General features: G+C 39.9%; 1 protein-coding gene across 13 annotated transcripts in view; it reads right to left on the reverse strand.

Moving 5' to 3' along the window:
• CADPS (calcium dependent secretion activator) overlaps positions 1 to 24,841 on the reverse strand; it is a 483,238-nt gene that overhangs the window by 18,402 nt on the left and 439,995 nt on the right. For all 13 annotated transcript variants that reach the window (XM_050781204.1, XM_050781210.1, XM_050781212.1 and 10 more), the window contains one exon: positions 21,600 to 21,707. In XM_050781204.1, coding sequence (XP_050637161.1) covers positions 21,600 to 21,707 — 108 coding nt within the window. The remainder of the gene's footprint in view (positions 1 to 21,599; positions 21,708 to 24,841) is intronic.

Below are 24,841 nucleotides of genomic sequence, written 5' to 3' on the forward strand. Positions count from 1 at the left end.
CGGTGACATATACTTGGACTGGAAAGCTCCAAGTATATGAAAATAGAGACGACTCCTTTCTTTGTCTAGGATAAGAACTTGTTTTGAAATTTTGAGTAAGGGCCTTTCGCCTTTTGAATCTGAGGTGGTTCTGAAGTTTATGGATTTGAGGCTGTGGAACGTCTTCAAAAACATGAAGACACCGAACAATGCCCAATAAAAAGAAAAGAACATGTGTGCATCAGAGACCAGCAGCCTCCCAGCTGCAGGAAAAGTCATATTTCCCACCCAGATGTCCAGCTATAGTCTCTCAAAGTTTGGTAGGAGGAAAACTGGAGGTTCTTCCTGGGGGACCATTGCTATTTTATCGTATCAGTGGGCTAAACACAGACAGGACAAAATGACTACTCAGAGGGATTTAACTCTAAGTTTTAAAAAGGAATTAAAAGTGACATTAGTATACATTTTTCTTCTTTTTTTGAGACAGGGTCTTACTCTGTCATCACCCAGGCTGCTATTACCCAGGCTGGAGTAGAGTGGCACGATCACAGCTCACTGCAGCCTCAACCTCCCTGGGCTCAGGTGATCCTCCCACTTCAGTCTCCCAAGCAGCTGGGACCACAGGCGTGCACCACCATGCCCAGCTAAACATACATTTTTCTAGCTTCGAATTTTTCACTGGCCTGTGAATGTATGTGTGAATACATGTGTGCATACTGTATGCTATAGTCTGTCTGAACACTATTGGTGATTCTGATTTGTTGTGCCACATTAGCATGTTAAATGCTCTGAGAAGTCCTGTAGTAGCGAAGTCCACTTAACTTTGTGTTTTTCCAAATGTATTTAACGAAATAACTATTTTTCTTTTATTCTTTTTTTTTTTTTTCTTTTTTTTTTGAGACTGTTCTGCTCTGACGCCCAGGCTGGAGTGCAGTGGTGCGATCTTGGCTCACTGCAACCTCCGCCTCCCAGGTTCAAGCGATTCTCATGCTTCAGCCTCCTGAGTTGCTGGGATTATAGGTGTGTGCCACCCCACCTGGCTAATTTTTGTTATTTTTAGTAGAGATGGGGTTTCACTATGTTGGCCGGGCTGGTCTTGTACTCCTGGCCTCAAGTGATTCACCTGCCTTGGCCTCGCAAAGTATTGGGATTACAGGCATGAGCCACTGCACTTGGCCAGAACAGAAGAACTATTCTTCATGAGCCACCCATTAAATTCTCTCAGGATGTTTATGTCTCATTGAATTTGATTTGGAAAAAAGTTCTATAGTGACATTAAATAATATTGCAATGACTCACACCTGTGATCCCAGCACTTTGGGAGACTGAGGCAGGAGGTTCACTATAGGTCAGGAGTTCCAAGGCTGCGGTGAGCTATGATTGCACCACTGCACTCCAGCCTGGGTGACAAAGTGAAACTCTGTCTCTAAAAAAAAATAACAAACAACAATAAAAATAACTAGCAATAATAATAATAAAAGTATGCAGAGAACAATGACATGTGCCCATAGTCTCAGCTACTTGGGAGTTTGAGGTGAGAGGATCACTAAAACCCAGGAAAATTTAAGGCCAACCTGGGCAACAAGTGAGATCCTAGTATGTTAAAAAAAAAAAAAAAGGAAAGTATTTAGTGAGCACTTATTATGTATCAGGCACAATTCTAAGCAGTTTAAATGACTGAAACTCATTTACTTCTCCTAACAACCTTAAGGAGTAATGACTTGTTAAATCCTATTTTACATTTCTATAGTATATACTATGTATATGAATTTGTTCTCTATGAAAAAGGAAGAAAAGGAAATGTGATCTCATGTCATCAATTGGCTTTTAATTTTTATTGTATTTTTCCTACTTCTGAGCCTTCAGAGATTGTGAAGCCTGTGAGTTCCATGCTTTCTTTTTCTTTTTTTTCCTTTCCTTTTCTTTCCTTTTTTACCTTTTTTTTTTTTTTTTTTTTTTTTTTTTGATACAGGGTCTTACTTTGTCACCCAGGCTGGAGTGCAGTGGCAATCTCAGCCCACTGCAGCCTTGACCTCCCAGGCTCAAGTGATCCTCCTGCCTCAGCACCCTAAGTAGCTGGGACTACAGGTGTGCAACACCATGCCCTAATTTTTTTTTTTTTTTTTTTTTGTGGTAGTTTTTGGTATTTTTTGTAGAGATGGGATTTCTCCATGTTGCCTGGGCTGGTCTCAAACTTCTGAGCTCAAGTGATCCACCAGCCTCAGCCTCCCAAAGTGCTGGCATTATAGGTGTGAGCCACCAAGCCCGGCTGATAAATAATGTTTTCTATAACTACATGAATGCCCTATTAATATCAAGTTAAATGAAGAGCAAGGCAAAAACCTTCAAAACCCTCCCACCTTCAACTCAATGTACCCAAATCTCAAAATATACCTTCCCTCCTCTATCTCTTTTGATTATCCTCCAAGGCCCTGCTGCCTTGAAAGAAAGAATCTAACTTAGATGTCACAATTATATCTGTGTTTGCCTGTACACAACATAACTTCTGAAACTGCGCAGTGTCTAAGAAATTAAATAAAAATGTAACCAATGGTCAAACCCTGAATGAGAAACGGAACATGGGCCAGATACCAGCTGCTCTAATACCCCTGACTCAACAGCAGGACCTATCACAGCAAAATCGGGAAAACTGGATTTTGTGACACGTTACATAGAAAAGTTTTGTGGCAAACATCAGAAGCTGACACCTTACTTTCTGCAAGCAAACCAGGAAACTGTGATATGTAAGAGAAAAGGAATGGCTCTCTTATGTACCTGAATTTCTCAGTTCAGACCATTTCTTTCTTCAAGAGACATAAATAATGAGTCCAATGTGATTAAGCCCCAATCAGCTTCTAATCAGGCCTTGTCTGCCACCTGGGTCTCCCAGGGCAGGTGTGCAGTTTGGACATGAACAAACTGACCACTGTTAACAATATCTTTTTCTGGGGCCTATTTTTCTCTGGATATGTTGGGGGATTTATTCATAGGCCTCCCTGTGCATTGAGAAAATGGACCCCCATGCCCTTAGCCTCCATCTTCTCAAAGGAACTTACTGTTTTGAGAAAATGTATGGTTATAATCTGAATTTGCATTTTCAAGTCATCTCAATCTATTAAAGCTCAATTATGTCAAAAACAAAATTCCAGTTTTGGTGGCACATCCTACCACCCATTATCCATGTGAGCAGTGGGAATAATTTATCTGAAAACTATTCTCTGATATGCATACAAGAACTTAAGATGTAGGAGAAGGATTCAGCGTATGAACTGAATTCAGATTGTTCACGAACAGCATCTGCCCACTCCCCTGATCGCTTCTTAGGTATGGGAACTGCATTTAGAGTGAACTGCATTAATTCGCAAGCAGATTGACGTAAGCAACTGAATAAGGAATTTGCATACCATATAGAAATGATTATAGAAATCATACTCTAAAATAAGGATCGTATCTCATGTACAGAACGGAAAGATAAAGTGGAGTGCCAACTTTGCCGTCTTAAAACAGGGTTGGTTAATCATATTAGGGCTAATTTCATAATTTGCACACATTAAACTTTCTAGAGTCATGAATCATTAGAGTTTTGTGAGCCAAAGTTGAAGTTCTTACTTAGGAAAATTCAAATTGACTTTAGGGTGTTGGTTTCCTGGGCTGAGGTGGTTTTCATCATTACTCTCAATATACGAACACATGGTGTACGTATGTACATAATTTCCAGGCTATTACATGGAAAAAATTCAGGTGACTAGCTAAATGGAATGCTTTACATCAAACCACACAGCTGGTTTCCAAGCAGATAACGAAAGGACACAAATATACCATCTAGAAGGTACTGTCTGGAATCCCAGAATTTGAGGACAATAAGGCCCAACAACTCTAACTGGGTTAAGAACACTTTCCAAAGTCCTCTAAGCAGTTTTGAAATTAGATCTATTTCAATTCAGTGAACATGAGCTCTTTGGGGAATGATTTCTCATAAGGGAAGAGCATGATCTTTTTAGGAGCTGGATATGGCATTGAGTGGTTTCCAAAAAGCAGTCAACATACAAGGACTGGGTGCAGGGACAGTATTCAGATGGTGGCACAGGAGCTGGGCGGGGTGTTTGGTTTCGGAGGAGAAGGCAGAGTGGCATGAAGGCTGGAGGAGGGAAGATGGCAGCAGATTGGGGAGAGCATGGCAGGCAGCACAGGCGGATGGAGAGGGCATCTTGATCTCTTAGGAGGAAACATTTGGGTGTCCATAGTGACTGCCCAATTAAGGGAGTCTAGAAAACAGGTTCTGATGCCTGGGGCCCAGGAATGAGGAAAATAAAGACAAAGTGCTGCTTTTTAAAAGTTAACATGTGTTTTCACGATGTACAGCTGGGTTCTGCCTCCAATGGCGCCCTTTCCTCTTGCTTTATTTTTACTCTCAGGAAACCGTATTCCCCTCTTTCTACTTCTCACTGCATATGACTCTATTTTTTTTCTCTTTATGGGAGGGAGAATGAACACACACACACACACACACACACACACACACACACTTGCCAGATCACTTACCCAAACCTTACCCTGGGGAGCCAGCCATCTCACTTCTGTAAAAGGCACAAACCTCAGACCATTGTCCTTATACAAGATACACATTCAACATGCTGGGTGCCCTCGATAGCTACAGATGGTTTGGGATCCACCAGCCAGGAGGTAAGAAGTCTGCGTCAGGTCCCCCATTGAAGTGTTCAGATGGGTCTAGGGCCTGAGCACAGAGAGTTAAACCATAAATTAGCCATGAGTTAATATGTGAAGCCTGGATCACTCTGCCTTGCCGTCAATGCTTCCCGTCCACAAGGCTCCCTCCCCCTTCCTCCCCACAACCCCCACCCTTTTGAGGTGACAGAATAAGAAATTAAACACTTGTGGGTTCATTCGAAAGAGTGAATGAAATTGAATAAGCTCTCAGTACTTGAGGCGCACAGCGAGCGCCTGAATGGGGCAAACCTCCTAAGTTGAATGGAGTGTCTTTTGGGACCAATTTGTCTCTTTTCACTCTTTATTCTTCCCTTTTTGCTGACAGATGTACAAAGGCGGAACTGCGCCGTGCAGCTTATCCGCATGCACCCACAGCAGCTGTCACTTTTGTCGAGCAAGTTAATCAAGCAAATGCCACCATATCCCACTTTCTATAAGGAACAACATGTTATAGACAGTAGTCTTGCTAGAAAGAGACTTTATTTTAACTTTGATTGGCTTGGTTCCCCCACCCCTCCCGACGCTTCCCCCTTTTCCCCCCAAAGGAGGGGGAAGGGGAGACTTTGCCCAAGCCAAGGATTTGGCTATGACAATGTCAGATTTCATAATAATATTGTGTGTGAGGCTGGAGACGCATTTGGAGTTCTTTCCTAGGGACGGAGGGATGCCCCGGGTCTGGATTTTTTTGGAGTGTGCTATTGTTTGTGCTGGACTGTTAGGCTGCTTGTCTCAAGTTATAAAAAGAAAAGCCGAGGGCAGAAAATAGTATTACGCCACGAATGTCTTGGATTAATTTTATTCTTTTTTCCTTTGTAAAGCAGGTTGTGTTATTTACATATTTCTTTTGATAAGCCTCCTTGCCCGGCCAAGCTTACAAAGACTGTGCTAAATACATAATAGCATTTCTTTGTGCATCTTGTCGTTAGTGAGTTCTTTAAGTTGAATGCCCAAATTTATTTCTAATGTGCACCAACAAATGCAAGCAGGCCTCCATTTCTCTAATTCTGTGTAAGCCAAGTGGGGAGCCTTTACAAGAATTCCCTCACGTCCACATCCACTTACCCTTCTGCCTCAGTTACCACTATTTGATGGTGTTCAGAAACCACAGGCAAGAGTGAGCTTCATTAAACGGTACGCAGTGCTGACCTCAGCCACTGCCCCTGAGCCCCCAGCCTGAATGCCAAAACCAGACGTATTTTGAATAAACAAACTCTTTAGAAACAATGCATATAGACCACTTTCCAGTGGCCAAGGGATTTGCCACTTTCGAGAGTTGGCTAACAGCTGACGATCTATCTGGTAAGCTCTTTAAAGTTTCAAGAGAAAAAAACAACTCCCTTTTTTTCTTTTCTCCTTCCTTCCTTCCTTTCTCTTTCTTCTCTTTCTTTCCTCTTTTCTCTTCCTTCCTTACTTTTTTTCTCTTTCATCACCTTGTCACATTGTTTAGTGTAAGCTTTGGTTAGAAATAAATCAAGAAAGGACTTTGGTGATACCTGATCACAAATTTTCACATTGCTGACATCTTTAGGCATTATTGGATAATGACCATGTAATGATTTAGTTGCAACTCCATTTGTATTATGCACAGATTGTATAACCATGTTATTCTACAATTGTCGATTACTCACCTCCCCTCTCCATAAAGTACTACTAATCTGTGAAACCTCAGAGTGCCATTGAAAACTTAGCTAGGTAGGTAGGTTAACAGAGTCAACAGTACCTCATTGGAAAATCTTGAGCACTGTTGTTTAATAATACCACTGTGTCAAGTTTTGCTTAAGGAACTTAAGTTGCTACCCTAAACCATTTATCAACTGTCTGGGATGTAATGGTATTATGTTACCATCATTTTACTCCCCAAAATAAACCACAAAACTTTATTCTTATGGGATAAAAGATCTTAGATAGAACACAGAGGGAGAGATAGACTGAAAGCTGAGACCCACCCCTTAGTTAGGCCTAGGTAGAACTAGATTTTGCAGCATATATGGTATGCAAGATTCCCTACTACGCTCTAGTCTCTTTCAGCTGAGGATGGGGTTTCACCCTGAAGTGGGTTACAGAAGTGCTTTCTGGGATCATTTTAGGACCAGGGTCTGATGGTATTCATAGAGCTTGAGTACAGTGACAATGTCCTCACATTCATGAAAAGACCTGCCTTAGTGGGGTTGAATTTTCATTAAGGGGTCTCTGTGATTAGCTATGCAACGCCCATCATTGTTAGTGGACAAGCTGTCACTAACAAGGCATGTTCTAGATAGAGGGTCATAGAAGCACAATTTCTGTCTTATATCCTGCAGTGGTGCCATGAGGGAAATAGTGATTATGGCAAGAACCCCAGTGGATGAATTTGGGACACATAGCACTTGGTATAGTGAGGGCTTTTAGGGGTAGGGAGAACATATTTGAATAGTGTAAAGTTTTTGCCTAGGACATTATAGTTACGTGGCTACTCTTGTGGTCAGAAAGAAAGAGGGTGGATCTAGGACTGACTACTTTCCAGGCTTCTGAATTTGGCGAAGTCTGTCTGCTAGTTAGTAACCCAACTTCTTCATCTATAAAAACCTACCTCACAAGGAGATCATGAAAATTACATGCATTATTACACTTAAGTGTCTAGAACAGTACCTGGTACAGAGTGCCCAGTGAATATTGGCTCTCAATGGCCTCAATACATGTAACACGGAGATCACAAAGGTTCCTATATCCTAGGGCTGCTAAGAGGATTTAAAAGAAATAACATGTTTAACAAGATGGTGCTATTATCTCTAATGTAGAGTTAGGAAAATACATATTTAAAAAACTCTAAATAAATGTTATAATTGTTATTATTAAACAGTCATTCATTAGAAACTTCAATTAATTGGTATCTTTCCTCCTGTTTTCCTCTTAGGAGAATGCTGTCTTTTTTTCTCCCCCTAAAAGCCCTCTGTGGGATTTGTATCAAAAGAGCAGCTTTCAGAATGTGACTTGGGCTGACAAACACTGTAGCCCCATCTTCTAGAGGCACAGAGTATGGCAGAAAGAGCACTGTGTTCAGAGTTGGGGAAATTATTCCTGGTGCAATTCTGGATAATTCACTTTTTTTTTTTTTTTGAGGCAGAGTCTCGCTCTGTCGCGCAGGTTGGAGTGCAGTGGTGTGATCTCGGTTCAGGTGATTCTCCTGCCTCAGTCTCCCGAGTAGCTGGGACTACAGGTGCCCGCCACCACACCCAGCTAATTTTTTGTATTTTTAGTAGAGATGGGGTTTTACCATGTTAGCCAGGATGGTCTCGATCTCCTGACCTCGTGATTCGCCTGCCTTGGCCTCCCAATGTGCTGGTATTAACAGGCATGAGCCACCGCGCCTGGCCCAACAGTCCACTCTTTTAACATCTTCAAGACTGGATAGCGACACATGGGGTTAAGTAGTGTGAAACCAGAGTCCTAAAAGGTCTTGACCCAGAGAATTAGACTCAGCTTCACATGCTCAATAAGGTGGAAAGCAGAACTAAAACATTTACAAAATTGTTTCAAAAGTTGTCGAAACAGAAAAGGTTTTCTGATGAATCTTCAGATTCACCAAAAAATCAAGTAGGCCAAAGCGATTCATTCCCCATTACATGAACCAGAATACTGTATTTTCAAGGCTTACAAAAAATCAACTGACAATTGCAAAAATCTACAGTGAGATTCTTTAAGAACTTAATTCACGTTTTTGAGTTAGAACTGGAAACCAAAAATATACTTGACAAAGTACACAAGATACTATGAGGGCTAGGAAGTCACCAATACCTATTTAACAAATGGTTATTGAAGCTTACATATGCCGGACACTAGTGGTGAATTAAGTAGACAATAACAGTGCTCTCAGAGGCGGGGATGAAAATACCATAGTTTCAGAAGAAAGGGCCCTGAGGATCTGGGCAAGTTCATTTTGGACCTCAAGTTTCCTGTCTTAAAATGAAAATAATACTATCTCTTCCCATCTCTTCACAGTGTTGCTACAGAATAAATAAAGTTATGAAGTCTTGTAGGATACAAAGTAGGAGGGTATTAACAGAAATAAACATGTATTTCAGTATCTTTTATCCTTAAAATCAGGGTTCAGTCACCTCAGCACTATTGACATTTTTGCAGATAATTATTTGTTATGGGGGGGCTGTCTTGTTCATGGTAGGATGTTCACCATCTACCTATTTGATGCCAGTAGCACCCTCCCGCCACCAGTCTAAGCTGTCTCCAGACATTTCCAGATGTGCTGTAGTGGACAAAATCACCCACAATGGAGAACCACTGCTCTAAATTAGAGGTTCTTGACCAGATTAAACTCTTGGAACTTATTTTAAAAATAGACATCTAATCCCTACCTTAGATCTACTGAATCTGAATATTTAATGTACAACTGGGATTAGTACATTTTTAAAATAAAAACGTGTGTATGTAGTTCTGATGCACACCTCAGGTTAAGAAGCGAACATTAAAAGACAAAATGACACATATAATATAAAAAGAATTTAGCCCTCAAGGTTCTCGAGCAGCAAATGCCTACAAAGCAGATACCTACATGCCTAGATCGGAGTCATCATAACCGGGTTGAAGCCATCCTTTGTTTAAAAGTGAATAGTGTAATTTCTGAAGGAATATTTCCAAGGAGAAGCCCTGTTAAGGCTAATGAAGATATGGTGTTGGTAAGTCAAGGATACTCCCAAAGGAAGCGATAATGTCTCCTTGCTTAATGCCTAAGCATAGACTCCTACCTCTTTCGCCTCCCCAAGTCCTAGACATCTTTAGATCAAGCCCAGTCCTGTCTCCTGGGGCACCTTCTCTGAGGCTTCCATCTCACTGGAATCTTACTGTACTCTTCAGCAATACTGCGGTACAACTGAGCGCTCTGCTATCTGGTATCATGTTTTCTGATCATTTCATCACCAGTAAAGATCCCTGTTGGTGTGGAATGTATGTCTACTTTTCTCTCTGCTGTAAAGCCTACCTTAGTATTAGGAAAGGGTGTGGGGTGTGTGTTGTTGTTGTTTTAATTTTAATTTTTTAGATAGAGTCTAGCTTTGTCACCAGGCTGGAGTGCAGTGGCATGATCTCAGCTCACTGCAACCTCCGCCTCCCAGGTTCAAGCGATTCTCCTGCCTCAGCTTCTGGAGTAGCTGGGATTACAGGCACACGCCGCCACGCCGGCTAATTTTTGTATTTTTAGTAGAGATCCACCCACCTTGGCCTCCCAAAGTGCTGGAATTACAGGCTTAAGCCACCGCGCCTGGCCATGTGTTGGTTTTTCACACCGCTACACTACTGATGACAAGAAAAAGAAGAAGAGATATTCATGGGGTCATTTCTATGTGCCATGCACTGTGGTTTGTGCTTTACAGGCATCACCTCGTTTAGTCCTCCTAATTAAAAAAGCTACCTACTGTTTTTATCCACGTTTTTTTACAGAAAAGAAAAATTGAGTTTTAGAGAGGGTAAACTAGCTTACCTGATGTCACACAGCTAGTAAGTGGCAGACCCAGGAATTAAACTTAGGAATATCTGACTGCAAAGCCTATACTCCTAACATCTGCTTGATATAAAGAAACGAGTCCCTTGAAAAGTTGACAGGGTGACCGGGCACGGTGGCTCACGCCTGTAATCCCAGCACTTTGGGAGGCCGAGGCAGGCAGATCACGAGGTCAGGAGATCGAGACCATCCTGGCTAACACGATGAAACCCCATCTCTACTAAAAATAAAAAAAATTAAAAAATAAATTAGCCGGGCGTGGTGGTAGGCGCCTGTAGTCCCAGCTACTCCAGAGGCTGAGGCAGGAGAATGGCATGAACCCGGGAGGCGGAGCTTGCGGTGAGCAGAGATCAGGTCACTGCACTCCAGCCTGGGTGACAGAGCAAGACTCTGTCTGGGAAAAAAAAAAAAAAAGAAAAGAAAAAGAAAAGTTGACAGGGCACCTTTCAGTAGAAGGAGGCTGTAGTGACTCATTGAACTGACAAGATCTGAGTTTTTGTTGAAGCATTAATGCTCCATGGGAACTATACATGGGTAAGCGTTAAGTTCAAGCTGACGAAATTAGGTGTTAATGATTCTTTTTACTTTTTAGCTCCTAAAAAGATGTTTTTGGAAGACGCTTGTCAAAAGGATTTCTGAGACGAGTTTCTGAGATATCTACCAGGTAGAATATCCTTTAGAGACAGTCACTGGAGTCCCACAGATCATGCTCATGATTTAAACTCAAATAATCCATTCACTAAAGACAAATGATTTGTGTAGGTGGAAGTATCATCTAGAGCGTGGTTTTTCAATCTCTCTACACTATTGATATTTTGAGCTGGATCATCCTTTACTGTAGGGGCTGACCTGTGCACTACAGGAGATTCAGCACTGGCCTCTGCTTGCTAGAAGCCAGTAACATGTCCCCAAACCCCAAGCTGTAGCAAACAAGAATGTCTCCAGACATGTTCGAAAGTCCTCTGTGGGACAAAAATTACCCCCCGGTAGAAGCACTAACTCAGAGTTCCCCAAACTAATGAAGCGCCTAATAACTGAGTCTTTTCTCTTTAACATGATGATTTCCTAGGCCAAAGAATGAATTTTCTGAGCAAAAGGGAGTGATATTTCTCTTCCTTACAAGATGATTTTAAAGAATTTCACTAGAAAGCAACTCATGCATTTAACTTTGCTTACTTTACATATTATTTGTTCTTTTCTTAAAAAAAAAATCTTTTTTTTCTACACAAATAATGAGAGGGGCTTTATACCTTGGTTGGCATACAGATCTGGTAATTAATAATACTCCCATCCTGGGCAAGACCTGGAGCTTTGTTGGTATAACTGGCTTTAGTCCAGGGATGGTCAGAATGGAAAATTCTGCCAAAGGCAGTCAAGGCAACCCAATATGGCAAGTGACACTATCATTGTAAGTCTTTTGATACAGGAATATTCACACTGGAGGCAAATCACTAGACTCTATTAACTGGATTTTTAGTCAACTCAGCAGGAGTTTAACAGAAGAACAGGAGGCTGTTAACTGTTCTCTTCTGAATTGGGAATTTGGAATGAATGAAGTATTTAAGTTGAGCCTTCTTTTCAGGTTTCTGGACACACAAAAATAATTTGCAGCCACCTGGTGGAAGCAAGCTTTTTTTTTTTTTTTTTTTTTTTTTTTTTTTTTAAATCAAGGTCCGGGTGGAATTATAAAAAGGAAAGGAAAGAGAAGTAATCAAGGGAGGCCAAAGCGGGAAGCTGTATTGCTGATCTAACGTGCTGTTCCAGTTCCTGTGGCTCCAAGTGGGACTATTCTGGATACAGTGAGGGGAGAAGAGGGTCCTGGATGTCTCACAAGCTTTTCCCATCATGGCATGAAGTCCTCCAAACATAATCTCCTTCAGAGACTGGCACAGGCTCCCAAGCTAACTCCCAGATGGACACATGGACTTCTTGAGTAATCATTTTAACAATTCCTAAGCTCGATTTTGTTGTTGCTACCTCATACTCATCATGTTTTTGTGTGATAATGGGGGTAGCAGAGGGCTGTATTACATCCAGAGAGGAAGGGCTACCTGTACACATTTAGTGGTAACCCCATTTCTAGCTTGTGCAGATCAGTGGTTCTCAAATGGGGATGATTTTGCTCCCTGGGGGAAATTTGGCCATATCTGGAGACATTTTCTTCATTTTGAAAAGGACAGTGGCTGCTACTGGTATCTAGAGTAGAAAACAGGGATGCTGCTCAACATCCTTTAACACACAGACTAGCACTCTACAACAAAGAATTATCTGACTTAAACTGTCAGTGGTACCAAGGACGAAAAATTTTGCTTTAGAAGTATTTTTGAAACTGAGTATCGTAATCTTATTTGTGTGTAGTAGAATCATTTTATCTGCTACCACTGAAATTTCTGAAAGAAAAAACAGGAAATATCAGACTGCATCACATAAATATTGTTTTATAAACTTTTGTTTCGTGTGTGTGTACGTACAATCTGGGTTTCGATGTAAAATGTGTTTCTTATTGTGAGTTGGGGCAAATAAGTTTGAAGTAATTGATCTTGCCCACTATTTGTCAAACTTTTACATGCATTTGAATCAAAGAGACTCTTGTTAAAATGCAGATTCTGATTCATTTGGTCTGGGGTTAGGGCAAACTTCCAGATGATGCTGATGCTGAGGGCCTGTGGATCACACTTTGAATAACAAGAACCTATGCAAAATTTAAATTCATTCATTAAAATAATTAGAGCAGTAACTATGTATCTCGGTATTGATTGTGAAATCTTTTGATACCCTATCTGGAGCCCAGCAGGGAGAGAAATAGTTACTTGTTTAATAAATGAGAAGTATTTGAGGATTTAGCACAGCTCGTCTCCTGCAATGCAATGTGATAATATTTGTTCCACAAAATGTGCTTTGGCTACTCTGTGTGTTTGTGTGTGTGTGTGTGTGTGCGCGCGCGCGCGTGCGTGTGTATGTGTGCACACGCATACTTGCACATGTGTACTGTGTTTGAGTCTGTCGCTTACTGCTTCCATGCCATAAGTCTGCCATAAGAAAAAAAAAAAACCCTGTTCTAAGACACAGAAGTGTTGTGTGGGTCATGTTAACAAGAATACTGTGACCTTAACGTAACAGAGCAATCAGCTTGGCTTCTTAGAATGATTAATGGAACATTCTCCTCTGGAAAGGAAAACAAATTAACTGTCTTCACCAAATGTCTTCTGGAACACAGAAAGCTGTTCTGATAAAGACACTTAGCAAAACTCTTCATTGCCTACAAGCTCCAGAGAAAATTCAAGACTGGCTTTTTATAAGGTTTGCCCAAAAGTAAAAGAGATCTATTTCTATGAATGGCTTTGGAAGGAAATAGCTAGATTTGAAAACCACTTGAAGATATGCTACAGAAATGTAAATCTGTGAGGATACCAACAAAAACTCCTCAGTTTCTTTTGGATAGTAATAACCCATTTAACATGATTAATCCAAATCTGTTAATGCCCCTTATCTTTTTTGTATGCAGGATTGCTGAAAGCTCAAATTACCCAGGCATGCAGTGAAGCATTCCCAAGTCCATGTGGAATGGAAATGTGTTTCTATACCTAAGACTCCAAAAGCAAAGGAATTAATTGTTATCATTTACTTGTTATTGTGAAGCCCATGGAGAAGAGGGGATTGACATTTGAATAGTATTCACTGCAATAGCGCATCAGAAAAGCACCAAAACACTCTGTTCATCTCCTCTCATCTAATAGAAGAGGAATTATCAAATCTGTTAAAAGCAGATTTGGATGGTGGGAGGTAGAGAAAGCATGAAGGCACTGGGAATTTGAGTGGCACTGGAGGGCATAAGTCATGAAAATGAACTTGGATTGTTTTATAATTTTAGCTTGGAAGTATCCTGAGGTTCACTTCCAAGAATCCAAACAGAGCTTAGATTGGGACTGAATACACGGTTTTCTTCTGCCAAGGAAACTTAACTCCCTAATAAGATATATATCTTACACAAATACATATACATACATGCACACCCTATTTTAAAATATATATCATATATACGGATACCCGTTAGGTAACAATATTTAGTAGGTAATGTTACCAATCCAGGTGAGTGATGGGCTTCTTATTTCCCCCCCACTTGCCTCCAGTTTCTGTGTTCTTTTTGGGAAATGACACTCTGCAGCTGTAATGCATGGCCTAGGGCATGACTTAACTGCCAGAGTTCACTTCGGGGCTCAAAAATAGGTGAAAGAATCAACTGTCTCTTCTTCCTCGAACTGCCTTTCCCAGTTCATTTGGATTAGCTTTCTGGTTTCAACATACATAATCTCACAGATTCTAAGGGATGTCCTAGCAGCCTGGCAGACATGCGCTTTAGCTTCATAATTGAGGATAGAGATGAGGTCACAGTTCAATTAAAATTTGATCTAAAGAGTATGGAAAAGCTCAGCTTCAGACTGATTTGGAGGGCTTAATTTCAGATTGATAACCTGAGGGAAAATCCCAGGAGAATTAACAAAGAAACCTTCCCAATAGTATGGGTATGTGTGTGTCAAAGTCACCAGTCTAATACTTCAAAGCAGTTACAGTGACACAAGAAATGCTGGACTGTGACCCTCTGATTTACCCACCCAGCTCAGATAGCTGTGCCTTACTCCAGTAAATAAAATCTCTGTATATCTTCACATGGCCACCTTGTACTCTGGCCTCTGTGAGTTTCTTACAGTTTAGCTCCCCCCTCAATCTTTTTTTTTTTTTTTTAAACTAGCTTCAGAACTTTTCCTTACATACAGTGAACAGCTTAAAAAAAAAAAAAAAACCCTGGTTGAATTCTGCTAAGTTACTAATTATGTTTAAAAGAACTACTTGGTTGAATTCAGCTTGATTTTTTTTTTTTTTCTCAGCAAATCAGTTCTATGTTTAGATAGTAATAAACTCCTCCAGTCTGCAGAACAATTGGCACGGCAGTCCCTATAACAAGTCAAGATCATGAAAAAAGGGCCAGTGCTAGTTCAAAATAAATTTAAGGGGCATCACAACCTTACCCTGCATCAAATCCTGGTTTGCACAAACGAGCTGTAAAGAATATTTTGGGGACAAGTGGGGAATTTTGAATACAGTGTATTAGAGGAACATTTACTGGCATGGGAAATAGTGATCATCAACTTTAAAAAGCAATTTTTTTGCTTACTCATTTTAGAAAAAAAGTACACAATATATACATAATTACATAGAAAAAGATTAAAAAAAAAACCCACAGATAATAATCTGCGGGTGTTGGGAACACAACATTTTAATCTTCTTATTTTTTGGTTAGCTATATTTTCTAAATGTCTACAATATACATATACAGCATCTTAATAGTAAAAGGTATTAATTACTCCCTCCCTCTGCCCCCACCTCCCAAAACCCTGAAGTTCTGAAGGTTAATTCTGATTTATCTGGCAATGCCGTGTAGTTTTGTTGAGGGGGTAGAGCTAGGTTATTTCAAAATCACTTGAAAGAACAAGTAGTTCTATGAGATGGTAACGATGATGATGATAAAAGACTCATTGAATTTTTAACTATGCCTATGTACACTCATTATATCATTTTGTCCTCACGAAAACTCTAAGAAGCCAGTTTCTTGACAGATGGGGAAATTGAGGCTCAGGGAGGTGAAATAACTGACCCCAGGTTAGAAAGCTTGAAAGTGGCAAAACCAAGTTTCCTCCTTCTGTCTGTCTTACTTCAAAGCCCCACTCCTGACCATCACTATTTAGCCTGTTTCAGAAAGATGTTTTACCAAAAGTGAAAAAGGTACCAGGCTGCTCTACATCAAGCAATTCTAAGCAAGCTTGGGGTTAATGTCTTAAAGTGATGGGGAGACTCTTATAGCACTTTAACATGAATATGAAGCTTTGCTTAACAAGAAAAAAAAGAGGGCTGGGAAAAGCATTTCCATTTTGATGATGATGATGATAGTGATGATGATGATGGTGGTGGTGGCTAACACTTACCAATGCTTCCTCAGAGCTCGATGCTGCAGATGCATATGGCATTTCACCCTCATAATAACTCCACGATTATCATCCCTGTTATATAGATGAATCAGCTGAGGCTCTTAGAGATTAAATGCCTTGTTCAAGGTCACCCAGCTAGTAAGGATCAGGTCTGAAGGTTCCAGAGGCAGGGCCCATGATCACTGCACAGTAAGTCCCATTCAGGGCACTCAAGTCTGCTTATTGCTTAGAGAGGAGATAACTCACTGTCTCAGTGTCTAGAATGCCATATGCCTTGATTTTCTTTAATCAGCCCCTTAGAAGTGCAACTTATTATATTAGTGAATCCTATGTACCTCTCCCCACTTCATATTTTTGGAAATGGTTTCCCTTACCTGGACAGTTGGTGATATACCTTGCAGATATAGTGTCATGCTCTCCTTGTAGCCTACTATTCGGTACTTTCATCCTCCAGCAGTATGATTCCTACTTTGATCGATATATGCTCACAGGTATAGTGCTTGAGTAATTTAACAAAGTTGTTAAAATAAGGTTATCTGTGGTTTCATATATAAATATAGCAAATATATTTTAATAGGCAAAGGTTTCATGTTTCAAATTACCCTTTTCAAGGGAAACAGTCATACTCAATTATTGTTCTGCCACATAAACTGGACAAATACACGATTTGAAAATGGAACAGCAAATTAAAATCCGTGCGAGGCAAAGAATACCAAGCAGCAGCCCCTTCCGAAGCTGACCACACTGCCTGATTAAGTTCTTATGAGGCGGTTTGGTAAGAGGCCCTTTCCTGATCTGATAACTGCCACGGAGAAGCCAAATGCAGAGTCAATCTGCAAATACTTAATCCTCCAGAAGGCAGATTAAGTGTATAATTGACCTATATAATCCATGTATCATCTCCAGTCAAATGTTCCCTGGGCCTGGTTCACAACGACACGGGGCCTGAAGAAAGCCAGCGCGGATGCGGCATTACCACCAATGTGGATTCCATCCAAGTTCGAGATGGCTTTTTAATCACTCATCTCTGAGCCTGTGAGGTTTAAGCAGATGAATTCACCCTAAGCACATCTCTTTTAATCCCGATTTTCTTCTCAGTCTGTGTCTTCAAGAAGTACAAGGAGGAAAGAAAATTAATTTTTTTTAGACCTTGAAATCTTAGGTGCTTCTCTTGATGATCTGATCTCTAATTTCAAAAAGCATGCTTTTATTTTGGGGAAGATGTTGAATTAATCACTAGAGAAGGAGGGAAAAGCCATCTGCATGATTTATGGACACTCCAACTTTAAATCACTGTCTTCAAGTTATTTCTTGAGCTTGTGCTTTCCTCTGTAGCTGCTGCTTTAGGAATATGGATATTATTTCATATCCATGTTTTATATTTTATTTGAATGTCAGCAATAATTTTCAAGAAGGCTAAGCTGCCACTTGAGTCTCATAGCAGTCTGATCTTCTTTTAAAAATTCAGCATCTTTAATATATTTGAATTCATTGTTTTTATGTATATTGGAATATTCTCTTGCTTTAAATCTCAGAATGTTTTGTTTCAAAATGTTATAAACTGTTATTTTATAGCAACTGAAAACCATATACAATTATACTTCTTTTTTTATGAAAAAATTATAAAAACACAGATAAAAGATGTACAGCTGCACATCTGAAATATTATGGGAAACAGTTTGCCGATTCTTTTCTGATCAGCACTTTGTCTTGGATTGGTTAGTTTTTTCCTTAGGTGTGTTATCAAGAAAGTCATTAGTATTTTATAGAAAGACTAGGTAAACCAATCATATTAATAGACAAAGAAATCTTAACTGCAAAAGCAACCCAGTTAGGTAACATTAGGTCCAAATGTATTTCTCCAACAAACCTAAAGAATGCTTGGATAAAAAAAAAAATCGGTGAAGATGAATTTGGAAAGCCTGTTCTTAAGTTACGTAATAAAATAGATAAAAATGCAGAACATCAAATATAGAGTCCCAAATGCTATGCCGATAATCTCCCACAAGCACCCACTTCCAGCCAAAAGTACAATGACGTGGCAAAGAGAAAACTAGCTCAGAGAGCGCTGGGTAGGGGCCTAGTTAAAGCAGAAAATGCACCATTAAATGACCAGCTATTAATCCAAATATTCTCAAATACAAACACACACTAAAACCATCCAGCCTTTTCTACAACGGCACACTCAGAAGGGCAAAAACAGGAACAATACCAAATAGCAACAACTTAAAGGACTTATCAGGTAAATAAAACTGAGACTTGAAACACAGTTAAAAACACAACAGGAACTCTCAGAACAAGCCTCTGAATGACAGATGCCAGCAGGAACTAAAAACCAGAGAATGACACAACAATCAGAATCAACAACCCCCAAACAGCAAACAATCTCGGAGATATATATTTTTTTCTTCATTCAAAATGTTAATTTGCTATTATTCATTTTTGCCATTTATCAAAATGCAACGATTTGGAAGAAAAATCTCACAGATCAACAAGTCTTTCTCAATAGGTTTCTGCCAATTGTTTAGAAACTTGCCCCAGGACCACTATCATTAAGGAATGGGATTTAAATAATAAGTTCATTTGCAGCAAGCAATTTAGAGTGGCAGCTTTCACAGACCCTTCTGCCTTGATATTCCTATTCCCTTGTTTAGCTTGGTGGACACACGAGTTTTGCAGAGCATATATACAAAGAAATAAACACCATGCTTGAGGAAACAGAAGCCGAAAATAATCAAACATGTTGGTAATCTGATGTTTTGCTGCTAGATTATAGAAAAACAGTAAGTACTGAATTAAATTACTGAGGCTGCATGGTAATGAAGCTTTTTGAGAAGCTCTGGGTTGTTAAAACGACAAATGTTTTAAATCCATGACAGATTCAATAACTTTTTTTGCACTACATCAGTTAGGTTGCCTAGCACCAATATTCTGTAAATTAGGAGATCAGGTTATTTAGAAAGTAAGAAAGTAAATGGCAAAGAAACTTGTTATATCTAAATAAGCTCCTGAAATTTTTTTTTTCCCCATGGGGCCAGGAGTGATATGCAGTGAATGACTGTAACAGTTAAACCTTTACAATCAAATATACTCAGGACGGTATAACTAAGACTGTGTTGGGAAAACCAAATTGGGACAACATCAGACTAAACTGTGGGGGTTTCCACAATGTTACTGATGCTATTTTATGCTGGTCAGTGGAATTCAACAAGGGAATGGAGGTACTTGTGAATTTTTGAATGTCGCTAACTATAACTTGCTTTTGGAAAAAAAAATATTCTCAGTAATATTTCTTTTCACTATTAATTTACATTAAAGGCTGGAAGGCTTGAATTTTGCCTGTGGTCTTCAACAGTCAGGCAAGTCCAGTTTTATCATCGGTACTAGCCAAGGCTGTACCTTTACTTTTTAAATGAAGATTTGGTTGCACTTTCCTTTAAGAAGAGCCACAAAAGAGATAATTTGCCTTGCTGCCTTCAGCAAGGCTACCTTGCTTGTACTTCTAATTTTTTTTAAAATGAAGTGACAAGCTAAACTGCAGATTAAACATCAAATTCAGTACTAGATTTAAGTGTTAGAGAACACAAGGTTATTGGTTATTCACACACACTCACACAGTAACACACACACACACACACGCACACACGGGCCACATAAAACTGAGAATCGGAAGATACTGATCAAAGGAAAAAAAAAGGCAACCTAGGCATTGAAAAGAACAACCCACAGGCTTCTTGAAAATTTGTGGTTTGAAATTTAATTCAATGGAGATGGGCAGAGTGTCCACACTCCTAACTGCAGACCCGAGGGTCCTGCCTGTCTCTGTTTTCAATGCCTATTGGATGGTGATTGTGCCCCAGACATTCTAGGCTCAGTACTTTCATATAAGGCATGCATGCAGAGAAGGCGGAGGACCCGCTGGTGAGCTTTATGCATGTATGAGGCATTCTCAGTGGATGTGGGTCATGCTAGAAGATGTACACAGGAAGATTATTTGATTCTAATTCATGCCACTTGATATAATGTGATAAAACATTTGACATGAGAGATAAGTTCCATTTTTATCTGAGAGAGGACGGGTGGGAATTAAAAAGTAAGAAGGGTTTTATTGAGGAAAGGTGATGCAGGGGAAAGAGAGGTATCAAGCACAGAAAGGGGATGATTGGAAAAGAAAAAAAAAAAAAAAAAAAAAAGAAAGGAGCCTTTCAACACACGAGGAAAGCAAATGAGCTGGAAGACAAAGCATATAAAAGTCAGAAGCCGCAGAATCAGAAAGCAGTGCCAACAATGAGCTCACTTAGCTGTGGAACAAAAACACACACACATACACACACACACACAAACTCAATATAAATTGCTGAACACAATCACAGAAAAAAAAAATAGAAACACGGATTCCATAGTAGACCAAAACATTAATGTTCGCATTGGCACTAAAAATATGGAAACCTGGACAGGAGGAGCTCACGTTTCACAAGACAGAAGTAGGCTGCACACTCAGAGCCACAGGGAGACAAGAACATCAGCTTCCATGCACTCTGGCCGGGTCTATACTGGCAAATTCAGTGGAAACCCGAGACGAAATATCGGGCTAAATTAGGTAGCCCCATCTGCTGTGGCCTGAAAGAGACAGGCAATTTGAGACCAAAGCAGATTTCTTTTTTTTTTTTTTTTCTTTTTGCCTCAGTGGCTTGCTTTGCATGCAGATGCAGTCCCAGTGGAAATAAGATTGCTCAAAAATTATTAACCCTTGGTAATCTGCATTTTCTGAAGTTTGATCTGGGTCCACAGCCCAATGTACTCATTCTTTGTACACCTGCTTCTCGTAAATTTTCAGTTGGGTGGGTGGGCAGCCGGCACCATGGTTTAAAGCTGCAACTGACTGAGCAACTGTAATGTAAGTGTTTGCCGAAACCCAGGGTAAGGATTTCGAGTCTTCCAGGAACGAAATTATCTTTCAAGTGATAACGATGTGACATTTACTGCACATCTGCACGCCACAGCTGGTGTCAGGGAGGCGCCACCCCCAGGAGAGGGAATTGGTCTCAGCCTCCCTGATGAGAACATCTCCCTAAAGTGAGGCCAGATTGCAAGGAGGAAAACCATGACCAAGAAAGGTCTTTGGCAGTTAGAGAAAGCTGCCTCGCAAGCTTCGTGCAGGAATGAGCCTGCTTGCCGAGAGGCTGTGTGCCGTCCTACGTATCACACAGATTGGGACTGAGACACTGCCACACCAGAGTGGGTTCAGAACAGACACAAGACAGATAAGAGCCTAAGGCAGAGGGAGAGGAGAAGATTTAGTCTGAATCAGAACCAATCCATTTTCTCAAAATGTGACTTATCCTCCTGTCGCTTATTTTGTCACATTTTGGAGGGTCTCCTCCTTGGTTTTCAAGGAGGAGAAGGCATTTACTTACATCAAATAACCTTTCTATGTACATCTCCTCATTGACCTTATCACGCAGGACATCCTGAGAATGGCGGACGAAAGTCACGTAGGCGTCGGCCACGTCCATCCCAGGTTTCTGTAAAGAAACAGGAAAACATGAAAATGAATTTTCAGACAGCCACTCTTCCCTGTTTACCATTCACTTTTACCCTCTACTTGCCCTCACACACTCTGAGATGCTTCTGCTGGATCACCTTTGTAGGCATGGGATTGCTGTCCACAGCCTGGGCTGGTAGGAATTGATATTAGAACTGCTTCCTCTTTCCAGAAATCAAGCCTGGCTAAGAAGGGCATTGAGCTTGTAGGATTTTGTAAATATTTTTCTATGATTAATTCTTTCCTGGCAAATTTATCTAATGGATAAATCTTTACTGCATAACTCAGAGATGTTCTCTGACTTTGCCTTGGATTGAAACCCCCATTAAAGAATACCCAAACATACTGTTTTCCACTGTCCTTAATATATTATCAGAAGGGTGATGGAACTTCCCATTCCTTTTTCCTCTTTTAAAAACTTGAGAAAGTACTAAGTAAAAAAAAAATTGTATTTCAATCTATACCCCTTCCTACTCAAGTCTCATTTTGTGTGTGTGTGTGTGTATGTGTGTGTGTGTGTATAGTTTAACCTGAGTGGATATAGTATTTGCTAATTAATTAGTTCACTCAGAGGAGACACTAAACAATTTGTCTTTGCTTCCAGTGCAGCCTTAAAGTCTAAGGATTAAAAAGAAGAAGAAGAAAAGAAAAGAAAAGGCAGGGTAAGGAGGAGAGGATTTGATTTTTAAATAAATCAGATTTTCCGGAAAGGTAAGCAGGTGGTTCATCCTGCAGTTAGGAAGTGATTTATTGTAGGGAAGTGAAAAAAAAAAAAAAAAAAAAAAAAAAAAAGAAAGAAACTCAGAAAGCACACTGCTTGAGATGTCACAATCAAAGTTATCTCCAAAGAAACCTATTAAAACACTGTAATATAGGTCATTAGGAGAGTGGCCACAAACCCCTCAACTTTCCACAGTAGATATATACGTTTGCTAATAACTAAAAAGATTAGTTTTCATTACTGTGATTTACCTTAGATCACAAAGTATCATTTCTCTACTAGACGTGACTGTCAGGCACTGTAAATTGAAGTTAGTTAACACTTCTGTGTAATTTCCAGGGTGAAAATGAGGAAGGTTTAGAAACAGTAGGACTGTATTTTTGTTTCCTGATACAAAGCAAACAATTATCAAGCAAAGGGCCAATGCTTGGCCCCTGGGATGCTAGTAACATTTCTTAACACCTGCTGAAACAATGACAAGGTATTAATTTGAAAAACAATGAGGACAACCCAAAGCCACAGTAGTCAAGTGTTACACTTTCAAGCAATTTTCAGCGAATGGATTGAGCAGGTTCCATGATGGTCCTATAATTGTTGCAGTTTTGTTATACAAAACAATAGAGGTTCTCCAATGAGAAGTAAGTGATAGCTATCAGTTCTAAGCAGGCACCTCTCTCCTTCTCTCCTTTTGGCAACTGCGCATCAAAGGCCATTCTCAGTAGGGATGGGGATCTCTACCTGGGGGACTTGAGAAACTCATTATTATTGTTTCCATTTCTCCCCTGGTGATACTTGTGGCGATATGGCCTTCTCCTGGGCACATGCAGCCGTCTTAGAGCTAAGGTGCAAAGTCAAATGCCACAGATCTATCAGTAACCCAAAATGTTAGAAGAAACAGTTATCTACAGTGATGTGTATTTGCACCATTCCTTCTCTTTTCACAAAGTTTCACTGTCTTCCAAGGGGCATTTCATTCAAGTTTTAAAAACTCTGATATTTTAAAAAATCAGTGTGGTCCATCTTACCCAGGTAGTTAAGAAATTCCATGATTTGCTCTCTTATGACTCTTTTTTTTTCTTAACAGCACTTACCAATAGCTGATATTGCATTATATACTATTTGTTTGTCTGTTGCCTGTCTTATCCCACTAAACATAAGCTCTATGAACACAGGAACTTTGTTTGGCCTGTTTTCTATTGTATCCCCAGCACACAACATGGTACCTAACACATAGTTGGTGCCCAGTAAATATTTGCTGAATGGGCAAATTCAAGAATGAATGAGAAAATCCTTTCTCCACCTCCTTTTTCAAGCTCTTCAGTCACACTGCATGGAATTTTACTGGATCTCCCACAAACTGGAATTTGTGCATATCATTTAAACTTTTCTGTAAAATAAGAGTTAAAAAAAACTTCTCTGGGCCTTAATTATGCGATCTATAAAAATGGGATTACTAACAGCTCCCCTACTTACCTGTAAGGACTGTTATGGTCATCAGTTAGAATCGTATATGTAAAAATGTTTTGAAAGCCATATATTGTAATACAAACATGAATTACTATGATTTTTCCCCCATAGTATTATACCATTCCACAGCCTTACCTACCTTTAGAATCTACTCTAGAACCAAGAAGAAAAGGGGGCCTCAGAGGAGCTAACGTCAAAATAAAAATGATAAAAATCTCAGCACAAAATATGTGTAGTTTTCTCATAATAGAGTCCTCAAGCTCCCACTCCCATCCAATTCCAACAAGTTTGGTTTCCATTCCTTGATGGAGCAGAAATAGGGAAGAGGAGGGATTGTTTGAAAAAACTGCAGATAAGAGAGCTATCATTTTTCCTTATGCCTGACCGTGAAGGAGGAGGCTGCCCAACTGCAACACCAGACATGTAGACTCACCAACCGCTGGGGTTTGGGACTATCGAGGGCAGGGGCAAGCCTCCCCTATATCTCGGGAGGCCCTACAGGGAAGCGGGTCACTATGCAGCCACTGGGGAAAGACACGGTCACAATGGTGATCCTGGGTCATTGAGGAAAGATTATAGTCAGTACCCTGTTTAAAAAGGCAGGAAGGATGTATAACGCATTTTAAGTAGATTTCCAATCAAAACAATTAAAATAAAAACTGTTCACAAACAAGCTAACCCCTTCATTATAGCTGAAAAATATACTTGACCAGACAGCTGATACTATTAAATTATGCTTTTATATCATAGTGCTACCTGCACACAGTGGGACAAACTTTTAGGTGTTTTTAAATATCTCATAATGACATTGTGTATTTTAAATGTGGCTTGGATAGACTGATAGAATATGACATAGATTTTAGAAAACATTTAAACAAATATCTGTATAGTTAACTGCATCCATGTGCGGAAGACATAATTTGCGA

The sequence above is a fragment of the Macaca thibetana genome, chromosome 2, assembly GCF_024542745.1.
Source record: "Macaca thibetana thibetana isolate TM-01 chromosome 2, ASM2454274v1, whole genome shotgun sequence".
Classification (NCBI taxonomy): Eukaryota; Metazoa; Chordata; class Mammalia; order Primates; family Cercopithecidae; genus Macaca; species Macaca thibetana.